The 11,448-nt window shown below is 36.3% G+C and overlaps 1 protein-coding gene across 1 annotated transcript; it reads right to left on the reverse strand.

Moving 5' to 3' along the window:
• Positions 1–712: 712 nt before the first annotated feature.
• LOC112611290 (lysosomal-associated transmembrane protein 4A) lies at positions 713–2,131 on the reverse strand. Its single transcript, XM_025364962.1, has one exon. It carries the CDS (start codon positions 1,973–1,975, stop codon positions 1,274–1,276), a length of 702 nt encoding a protein of 233 aa, XP_025220747.1. The 5' UTR covers positions 1,976–2,131; the 3' UTR covers positions 713–1,273.
• Positions 2,132–11,448: the final 9,317 nt, after the last annotated feature.

Here is an 11,448-nt window from a genome sequence, read left to right on the forward strand (position 1 = left end):
GTTTCTATTCTAATCTTTTATTTCACTTTTTGTTTTGGCAATCTTTGTTTTTTGTTTTTTTTTTTTTTTTTTGAGATGGAGTCTCATTCTGTTACCCAGGCTATAGTGCCCTGGCACAATCTTGGCTCACTGCAACCTCCGCTTCCCGAGTTCAAACAATCCTCCCACCTCAGCCATCCAAGTAGCTGGGATTACAAGTATGCACCACCACCACCACACCAAGGTAATTTGTGTGTGTGTGTGTGTGTATGTGTGTGTTTTTATTACAGATGAGGTTTCACCATATTGGCCAGGCTTGTCTTACACTCCTGACTTCAAGCAATCCCCCGACCTGGACAATCTTTATTTTTTAGCCTAAGAATTATTGGCATTTCAAACCATTTAATTCTTTCTTTAAAATTTTGCATTTATATTTAATAAATTTCAAATTTATGATTGCAATCATATAGGGGGATATAATAATTCCTGAGAATATGAACTTCCTTTTCTCAGCATTGAGTAAAACTTTTGATGTTGGATATTTGTGTAAACTGCTACCAAGTGGAATTATTCAAACTGACTTTCATAGCTTCCAAAGGTTAGCAACGTCTAATGTGATAGGATTTTCCTGGTAATTTATTTCAAATACTTCTCAATTTAAAATAATTAATATTTAATTTAAAGTAAAAATAACTTTAAATCAATATGATTAGGGTAATTTTTAAATTTAAATTTTTTTTTTTTGTATTTAAAGAGATTTATTAAACCATCTTATCACAAAGATGGAAACATACAAATTAGAAACATGCAACCATCATCTTCCACAGTCAAGTCAAAATGTCAAATATTTTCTTGTTTCGGCAGATGAAAAATTCAGATCTTATACCCAACTACTTATTCACCCTGAATATTTAAGTCAGTCTTCCTGAAAATACCCAGGGTAGCAAATAACAAAATGCAAACTATTATATAAAGAAAGTGCAGTTAAAAAGGAAACTATGTGGCAAGTACCCCCTTTCCCTTCCCATCCCCAATTAAAGGCAAACAATGGCACTTTGCTCTTGCTTAACCTAGATTGTCTTCAAAAACTATTAAAATGTAAAAGACTTAACAAAAAAACAAAAAGACGTTTAATACATGTCGAAAATGCTCCTTAGTGTTTGAAAATAAATGCTTAAACAAAAGACAACATATTTTATATCAAACAAGTTTGAAGAGCCCTGAATTGCAGCATTCTGTAAAATAAACAAGACAAAAAGCTGGTATAGGATTTATTGTCAAAGGCAGAATTTCTTCAGGCAGGTAAGTAAGGAGGTGGTGGCTCTTTTTCAGGCATTTTCACGGCCATTTCATAGGTTGGCAAAACGTACTGAGGAGGTGCTTCAAAGGCAGGATACACAGCAATCTCTGGCACGTTTCGGTTGTTGATGTATTTATAGCAGTTCCAAACACAGTTGATTAGATAAGCCTTAAAAATGATGAATAAGGCAAAGAACACCAGAACAATGAACAGGAGGCAGCTGGAGTCCAAGGCCAGGAGGTCATCTTTGTAGGGAAAATCAGGTAATTGATCCAGATATTCTTTGATTCTTGGCAAATAGGTGAGAGAACTAATAGCAACCAGGCAACTGAGGACAAAGTCAAAAAGCCGGTAACAGAAGAATGGAATCAGCCAACCCACTTGATAAGAAATTGCTCCATAAACCAGCATTGAACTGATTATAAACATAAGAACAGAGACGGCAAAAAGAACACAGGCATTATCAGCCATTCTCTCAGATGAATAGTAATTACCGATGACTTCATACTGAATGTTGACAGCTGGCATGGAGTTTGGATGAGTCACTTCCACAGTCAGCAAAATTGCCATCAATAGGTTTACTACCATGTACCAGGTCCCCAGGATGATTGTCCCAGTGCGGACATGGCAACAGCCGCAGCACCGGGTGCTGTAGAACCGGTCACTGCGGCTCCGTTTAAAAGTCATGGACACCATCGTAACAGGCGGGCCTCTTTCTTGGCCGGGCCCCTGACAAACGTTCTCCACCCGCAGGCAAACTCAAACGGCTCTTTCACGGCCTCCAAAACCCAACGACGCGTCTTCAAGTCAGCACCCGGCTCAGGCCTCTGCCAGTTTTTTCGCGCCTGCGCACTGAGCCTAAATTTAAATTTTATATTTATATAATTTAAATTTTAATTATTAAAATATTTTTAAATTTAGGATTATAAAATTAATTGTACACCAGTATTAATTTTATTCATTTTCAATTTACTATTTAAATACAATTTATATGTATTTTCATCATTAAAATGTAACATTTAGACTTGAATAATTTGGGAATAAAATCTAAAAATGTTTAACTTTTTAAAAATTTCAAAAGCTATTTAAAAGTTCTGAAAGCAATATGAAGTAGGTAAGATAAACCAAATGAAATGTCAACATCTTAAATAAGAAAATATTTAATGTATTTTTTTAGTGTATAACATTTTATAGTGTTTTATTTTCTGAAGTTTATTCTTTACTTTTTGTAAATTCTTCAACCTAAACTTAATTAATATTGAGAAAAATTTGATTCAACCATCATTAAACTGAAATTCTGATTACCTCTGGAAACAGCAAACAAAAAAAAAATCATTATCACATTGAACATTGGTTCAATGTATTCTTTTCTGAATTATTTCATTAACTTTTCCCCAAGTCCTCAATTCCTGTCAAACCAAAATTTACCACCAAATGACCAACCCCCAAATGAAATGAAAAAGAATAATAGCAACAACTGTGATAGTACTTTGGATTTTTTAAAAGTTATTTCCTAATAAAACATAACATTAAATTTCTTTACCATATACAGCAAAAATTTTGAACCATTTTGACAATATACTATCTAATTTCACTGACCCTCTTCTCCACCTAAAGTGACTTGCCTCATGTGCGAGCTATGCTTGCCTGGCTCATAAAATTTATTCAATAAACATTTTCCTAAGATTCCTCTGTGTCAGGTACCATCCTTAGAGGGGTAAGGAGAGAAAGCTTCCCTCTTCACCCATTGAGGGATCACTGAAAATGAACTACAAAAGATGCTTAATAGGCCGGGCGCGGTGGCTCAAGCCTGTAATCCCAGCACTTTGGGAGGCCGAGATGGGCGGATCACGAGGTCAGGAGATCGAGACCATCCTGGCTAACATGGTGAAACCCCGTCTCTACTAAGAAATACAAAAAATAGCCGGGCGAGGTGGCGGGCGCCTGTAGTCCCAGCTACTCGGGAGGCTGAGCCAGGAGAATGGCGTGAACCCGGGAGGCGCAGCTTGCAGTGAGCTGAGATCCGGCCACTGCACTCCAGCCTGGGCTACAGAGCGAGACTCCATCTCAAAAAAAAAAAAAAAAAGATGCTTAATAGAAGGGAAAAAGCATACAAATTTATTTTAATGTTTATAGCACGGGAGAATCACAGAGAAGTGATGATCCAGTGAAGCTGGCGTTGTTTTCTGGGGTGTGACCTGAAGTTCTTTGTCTCATGGCTAAGGAAATCTTGGGTTGCTGTTTCACAGTTGAATACAAAGGCTTTTATAAGAAACCAGTGAGGGCTGGGTGTCTCATTGCATAAGTTGCGAATTTGTGGTAGCTCTACACCTTCCTCCTAGTGCACATGCCAGCCCTTAGCTTGCTTTACTCCATGTTGCTTTATTCCCCTTACTGTGCATATGTCAGGGGATGGAATTTTCCATTGTGGGCGTGTTTGGGCAAGTCTCTTACATAGTCTTTCTTATCTCTGGGGCTGTGGACATGTCTCAGGCAAGCCTCTCTGTGCAAGTTCTTTTAGTTTCCAATTTCTGTGCCTGCAGGCTGTTTTTTCTGTTTGAAAGAACTCAACTGAGGACCCACCCTAACTGGTGATTTCTTCGTTCCTCCTCTCTCACCAGTAACCTAGTGGAGTACTGATGCTTATATACCCTTTTTTATAGAGGAAGGGAGATTGGGACATAGGAATAAATGATTTCAGGGGGAATGAATGAACCCAAGAGACAGACATTATCTTGTGAAGGAGGCTCTGAAAATTGAATGGAAGAAAGAAAAGAATAATTGTTTGGGATAAAGTTCAAAGTTTGTCTAGACTCTAGGTGTGATGCTTAATTTTCAATATCTTCCTCTGTAACAGGAGTTTTAATCTTCTGTTAATAAAATTTCAAGGAAAGTATTGCAGGGAATTGTTTTCTTCTTCGGGGGTCTGGTTTTTAGGCAGATAAAGGAGCTTCAGAAAACAGCTTCATTCTATGCTTTGGGAGAGACAATGTATTGTGAGACAGGGGAGAAGATGAAGGTCAGAGAGGACATTAGGCTACTTCTTTAGTTTAGCATGCAATAGCAATATATTTTGGACTGTCAGTCTCTGATCCCCAACTTTTCTTTGTTTAAAATGTCCCCATAAGTTTCACATATTTAAAACTGAGTTAGTGGCTTTGGAGGAAAAAATTGAGCTCATACCTGAATGTCAGAGGATCCCATTTAACCAGTTTTCCCTTCCTGGGAATAGGACTTCTAATTAAACAGTTGTGTTTTATCCTATAAGATGGTGTTGCAGATAGGCTGTCAAAGTCAGGCATTTATATATCATGTAACCAAACAGATCGCTAATAAAAGGGATTTCTATGAAAACAGAAGAAAAACAAAGTTAATATCTGTAGTAGTCTATGAACTAGTTTCTTTGGAATTTGTAGGATGGTCATTTGAGATCAGTCCTTATCTCACAGATTTTTCTGGTTTGTAGTTTGTATATACAAATATAGAAAGTGTATCCAAATATAAGCTGTTATAATAATTTTTCTTCAAAACCATGTTGGTTAACTTGCTCCAATTGTTTTTTAAAGGACAGTTTTAATTTTTAGTGCTTCTAAACCAGAAGGGTAGAAGAAAAAAAAAGGAAAATGTTAATCTGGAAAGTCACAGGCAGATATCAGAGTAAATTAAAAATTCAGGATCTCGTCCAGATTGTAGGTAAATAATAGGATCTCAAAAACAAGGGGCAGAGTTAGGATCTAGAACTGAATAACAGGTGCAATATAGTTTTCTTCTAAAATATATTTTTTTCTCGCTTACTCCCATTTCTACCAAAGATAATCACAGTAAGACTAATTTATTTGCAAAATAAGTTTAGTCTTTAATCTCATTATTTATACAACTTTAGCAAGAATTGTGCTAAATTGACTATATATTTTGACTATGGCTCTTTTTAACTTTACTTGAATTTATTTATAGGAAACTTCAGATTGGACTTTTAAAAGGCCTCCTGAGGGTTAAGAGGCAAGTCAATGACTTAGGAGCCAAGCCAACCCATCAGACTGGGTCTGAAATACCTGTACAAATTGGGTATATTTCTCTTTCCTTGAGGTTTCTAAAATATCTTGCGATTCCTGGGCCTGTCAAAAAGTGACATTCTTTACCTACCACAAGATCTTGAACACATTAAGAAAACTAGGTATACAAAGTGCCAGACCAATTTTGTTGAAGGGACTGTTTCTTTTTTTTTGCTTCATAAAAGGCAACTGTATTATTTCAAAGTAGTATGGTCATATCTGAAAATATGACATTTCAGTCAAAGTCTTTTTGAAATGATCAATATTTACCATTGTGACCCAATATAGAAAACAAAAACAAAATCATAAAAAGACTCTAGTTGACCTCATACAAATAACTAAATTTTCATAAAATGAGAATATTCACAAATAATTTCTGAATTCTAGAGGACTCAGGTAGAGAAAAAGGTAAATGTTTCAGTTTTTCTTACTAAGTATACTTGACTAATTTGCAGTAAATCTATAGATAGGTTAAAATGAAAAAATCTTCTTAACTCTAGAAAGCAAAATATTTTATGTGTCAAATAAAACGTCATTAGAAACCATTTTAGTCCTTTATCAGTTCAGCCCCACGTAATTATTCTTGTTCTGCCTGCTGTCAAGTAAGCAATTTTATGAGTCCAGTTTTTATTTTTTCATTAGAGTTTTAGAATTTTTACCCAGTCAAATGGTATGTTTGCAAAGTTGTCAGAAACCTGAGTTTAAGGGTATTTGTTTTAGTTTTTTCCATCAACCTCCTTGAAGAAACAACACTGGGATTTGCAAAATGCTTTCAGAAAAAAAAGAAATCAGAAGAAAGCAATTTACTATAGACAGCCAAGTTTTCAAATAGCCATAGTTAAAGACACAATTGACAAGGACATTTTGTGATTTTCAGGGTTCTACAACAGTAAATGTACTAATCATAATTATGACTGATAACATATACAATATATATCAGAATTTTAGCAATATTATATAATTTTGGAACATATATTGAGAACATGCATACAAATATAACCTAAAGAAAGTTAAACATTATTTCTTATTTGAAACTGTTTCCCATGTAATTTAGCAATTAAAGTAGTCAATTATCGTCTCTTCCAGAGGCTTAAGAGGTCCTCTGGACCATCCAAAACTTAGTTTGTGGTCAAAAAGACTTAATACCGATTTTAGGAAGTCTTTTTTTTCAAAAATAAATATTTAAAACACTTACTAAAATAAGATCACGTTACTGTAACATAAAAGTCTTTAATTTAGCCAAAGTGATTATTAAAATATTTCAAAAAGCAAATACTTCAGTCTTTCATAAAGAAGACACATAGTTTTCTAAATAATTAGAAGACCTAATAAAGACAGTAAGCCTTTACAGAATTTCTTTCTCTTTCTCTTTTCAATATTTTTTAGTTTATTCAAATGGTGAACAAAAAATATTGACTTTTATCACTATTACAGAAAAAAGTTGGTTTTTTTTCTTTTTTTTTTGGTTGGTTTGTTTTTAGACAGAATTTTGCTCTTGTTGCTCAGGCTGGAGTGCAATGGCACAACCTCAGCTGACTGCAACCTCCACCTCCCAGGTTCAAGTGATTCTCCTGCTTCAGCCTCCTGAGTAGCTGGGACTACAGGCATGCGCCATCACGCCTGGCTAATTTCCTACTTTTAGTAGAGACATGGTTTCACCATGTTGGTCAGTCTGGTCTCGAACTCCTGACCTCAGTTAATTCGCCCGCCTCGGCCTCCCAAAGTAGTGGGATTACAGGCGTGAGCCACCGCACTTGGCCAGAAAAAGGTTGTTTAAAGGAGAACACCACATCTTAGTTTTGTGTTAGAGTACTTTTGATATTAAGGCTCAACTAAAATAAAAAAGAATCTTTATAATACATTTATTTAATTTCAGTAAGTTTGATTACACATAAAATTTATTTTCGGAAATTTATTTTTTATAACTCGTACTTTTTATTTGTTCAGTTTTACTTATATCATTTTACTCCTTTATTTATAAACAACATTTAAATAATGTGTAGATAAATTACCTGTAATAAAAACCCCATTCTTATGTCTTTTTCAAATCTTTTTCACCAAAAATATGTCTTATCCTCTCTGTATACTTTTCTTTATTTTTAGTAGTTTCAATTACATATGTTAATTACAATTTTAACTTTAATAACTCTAATTTACCATGATAAATCTAAGAAGTAAGCAATTTAAATTTGTATCATATTAGTATTTGTAAAATAAAGTTGTTTTATAATTTTTAGCAATACAAGCTTTTTATAGAACAACTTTATGTAGAATAGAACATACTTAATCACATACCCAAATATTTTATTTTTAAAAGAAATTTAGAAAGCAAATAAATTTATACCTATATATAGCAATTTATGTTCTACTATTTTATTTATTTCTTTAATATAAATGACTCAGATACTTTGTGATTATCTTTTACTTGATTTAGCGTTACATGACTTTAAGATTTTAAATTACTGAAAGAGGCCGGGCGCGGTGGCTCAAGCCTGTAATCCCAGCACTTTGGGAGGCCGAGGCGGGCGGATCACGAGGTCAGGAGATCGAGACCATCCTGGCTAACATGGTGAAACCCCGTCTCTACTAAAAATACAAAAAAAAAACTAGCCGGGCGTGGTGGCGGGTGCCTGTAGTCCCAGCTACTCTGAGGCTGAGGCAGGAGAATGGCCTGAACCTGGGAGGCGGAGCTTGCAGTGAGCCGAGATCACGCCACTGCACTCCAGCCTGGGTGACACAGCGCGAGACTCCGTCTCAAAAAAAAAAATAAATAAAAAAAAAAAATAAATTACTGAAAGAATTTTGAAACTGTGACACGATGATTTGAAAACATTTATCCCATTTATATTTACCTAATTTATTTATTTTTAACAAAAAAATTTGAGTTGTTTTTGAAAAATAAAGTGAGCTATTTGTTTTTTTCTTTTAAAACAGCAAAACTTGGCTCATCCTGCCTCATTAACTGTTATTTTGAGCCTGGATTCACACAATAGGTGTGGAGCCCCGCACTGAGGACAGCACTGTGAAGATGACACTTGGATTATCTAGGTACTCTCAGCATGACCAAGAGGCAGAGCTGGGCAATGGAGGATGGCGCCGTATCAGATTTGGCTCTACCCTATAGCTGATAGCCCAGGTGCTGCAGACACACATATGTCCGCAGGCTTCACCCTGGCCACATAGCTGACCCCAGAATCAAAAGGCTCAAAACCAAAGACATAAGCTCATAGCAGGATTTACCCAAGGCTATGTGGGACCCCAGAAGGCAGCCCTCATAGCTTTAACTCACAGACAAATCAAGCAAGGGTCAAAAATATTATAGAAGCAACTATTTTATGACCTTATAACATCTATTAGAGACAGTACAAATCTATCTGGCCCATAGGCCCAGGCAAAAATGTCTGCACTGAAATCAGATTTTTTAAAAAAATTTTAAACTAACTTTATTTACTGAAAATTATTAAAATGACGTGAATTTAAAAGACTTTGAGCTAGTTATTCACTTAATTTATGAGTGTTTATGCTAAGTCTGTTTGTTGCCATCTAGACAATACACAAACACATGTACAGATATATACACACCTATAGTAGACATACAACACACATATCAACACATATATTCAAAAGCCAAAGAGATGAGGGACCTCAATGTGAAAGAGGGCAGGGCTTTAGGTCAGGGAGGAACCTGTTTATGACACTGGGTTTTCTGTGAGAAAGACAGAGGACTCCAAAAGAGGGAGTCAGTGATGCTGTTTTTGTTGTTGTGTTTCAGAGGGTTTTAGAATCACTAGAAGTCTCTTTTACATTCCTTCAACTGGCATCAAATGTGGCAAAAGAAAGGAGGGGCAGAAGTAAATGAAAGAACGAGTTTTACAGGAGCCAGTTTCAGGAGATCTTAACTTTTCAATTAACAGAGGTTTCAGTGGGGAAAAACGTGGGAGGGGGTGTGGATCTAGTCAACTAAGACGTTTCCATGTTACAGATAGAATTCAAAAGAGGACAAACATGTTAAAAATAAATGTGTATGTTGAAATATTGGCTATTAATTAAGCCAACTTCTGCCCATAGAGCTTTAAGAAAGGAAAGCTTTTACATATTTGATTATTAGGTTTTTATAGGACAAGCAGCACACTTTTTGCTATCTGAGCAGCCAGCCTTTTACCTGAGCCAAGGGAATGGAGGTGAAGGGAGCCACAGCAGCTGCTCTGCAGGAGCAGCCCCTGCCTCTCGCCACCTGGGAGTGGCCTGCCAGGCTTGCTTGTGGCTTCAGATTCAAGTGGTGGCTAAGGCATGTCTCTTTTGAGTCACATAATTATTTACCTTTCTAGGGGACCAGTTTTCTGACCAGGAGTTAAACCCAGGCCACAGCAATAAAATAATGAAATCTTAACTACTGGACCACAGGCTGGAAGGGCACAGTTTTGTAAATCATGCAGAGAATCAAAGTAGGGAGTCTGAGTGTATAAATGATTTTAACTTTGGTTCTAGGTCATATTTCTGTTTTTTGTTTTGTTTAATTTTCTCAAAACTATTTCTTGGGCTAGGTATGACATTATTATGTATCTTTTAAAATTTGATCATCCCATAAATACAAACAAGGCAATTGCTTTGGGTGAGAATCTGCAAAAGCTTTTTCAAATGTATACATCTTTTTTAAATAGAAAGTCCTATTGTCTGACCATTGACAATGAGGATTTCTAATTGTGCATTTACGTCAATAGCTACTCAGTCCAATAAACCTCTTCATGGAAAGACAAGGAATTAATTTTCCAGGCTTAGAATAAGTTTTAACCATATAAGCAAGACATATTTCTGGAGGGGGCATAGAAGAGGCAGCCCCCAGCTTCCATCAAAATTTACTTCCAGAGATATGCTCATATAGCAAAGGATCTTTGTTACCATGGGCAGTTAAGGATGATGTTTGCGGGGATAATAACTCCAATCTCCTCCTGAGCACATGGACATGTAAACATGTTGGGGTGCCTCTAGTCACAGACCCACTAAATCTGTGACATTGATCAGGCATGTCGGAATTAGACTTCCCCCGCACTCAACAAGCAACAAAATAGAGACAACAAAATTCCCTTTTGCATGAGACTCTCAATTAAGATAAACTCCTCTGAGATCTTGGCATGTTTAGAATACAGAGTGTGCTGCTTCATATTTTATGTGTTGGGGTTCCCAGACTTTTCAGCCTGTCCACTGAACATGACCTGAAAATCACATACTCCTGAGTGATGGAAACCAAGAGAGAGTGCTCTCACTTGTTCATAAGTCAAGCTCTCAAGGACATAAAACAAGACTAGAGGGCAACCTTATCTGGTTTTTATTTTGAGGATCCAGAGCACAAGTTATCTAAACAGATGCTGGTCTGATGAAAACTGTGAAACTTACCAGTTTGTGAAAGGCTCACACAATGGGCTTATGGGGGCTCCCATTTCTACCCCATGATACCTGTCTTTATTACAAAATGACACAGGAAGTCAAAGACAAAGGAAAAAACAAAGACTATTTCTGGGAGAAAAAAGGATCATACCATGTGAATATTTATAAAAAACACACACAAGAGTTGCCAAACCTAAGATGAGTCATACAAATCCTTTTCTTGCATTAATCTTAAATTTGGAAAGAAAAAAGAGACAAGCAGAATTTTTATTGTCTGCTGGACAAAATTCCATAGACAGAGATCCACTGGAAATCTGATTGGTAAGACCCTTTTGCCAGCTTGTCAGGTTCCCTTGACTGCAAGGGAACCCTTGACTGGGTTCCCTTGACTGCAGCTCCTAGAAGAGTAGAATAGATTTGGTTTACCCTGTTCCCTGTGCCAAACCTGTAGGGGCCAAGAGGAAGATTTTCTCTTCACTCGCTGAAGGTTCACACAAAATGAACTGACAAAGGGCAGATCAATAGGGGGAAAAAAAAAAAAAAGCCATGCAGATTCATTTTAACATGCATAATACTGGGAAATTGCAGGAGAATGCCCTATAACTCAATGGAGTGTAGATGCTTATATACTTTTCAATAGGGGAAGGGGAGATTGAGTATAAAAGGAAATAACTTTTAGGGGAGAAATAATGGACTCAGGAGGCAGACATTATCTTGTGAATGATTCTCTTT

Source organism: Theropithecus gelada, chromosome 18 (assembly GCF_003255815.1).
Source record: "Theropithecus gelada isolate Dixy chromosome 18, Tgel_1.0, whole genome shotgun sequence".
Lineage (NCBI taxonomy): Eukaryota > Metazoa > Chordata > Mammalia > Primates > Cercopithecidae > Theropithecus > Theropithecus gelada.

What these genes read in the sequence shown, in the direction of transcription:
- LOC112611290 (XM_025364962.1), bottom strand. Translation starts at nt 1,975, where the DNA reads ATGGTGTCCATGACTTTTAAACGGAGCCGCAGTGACCGGTTCTACAGC.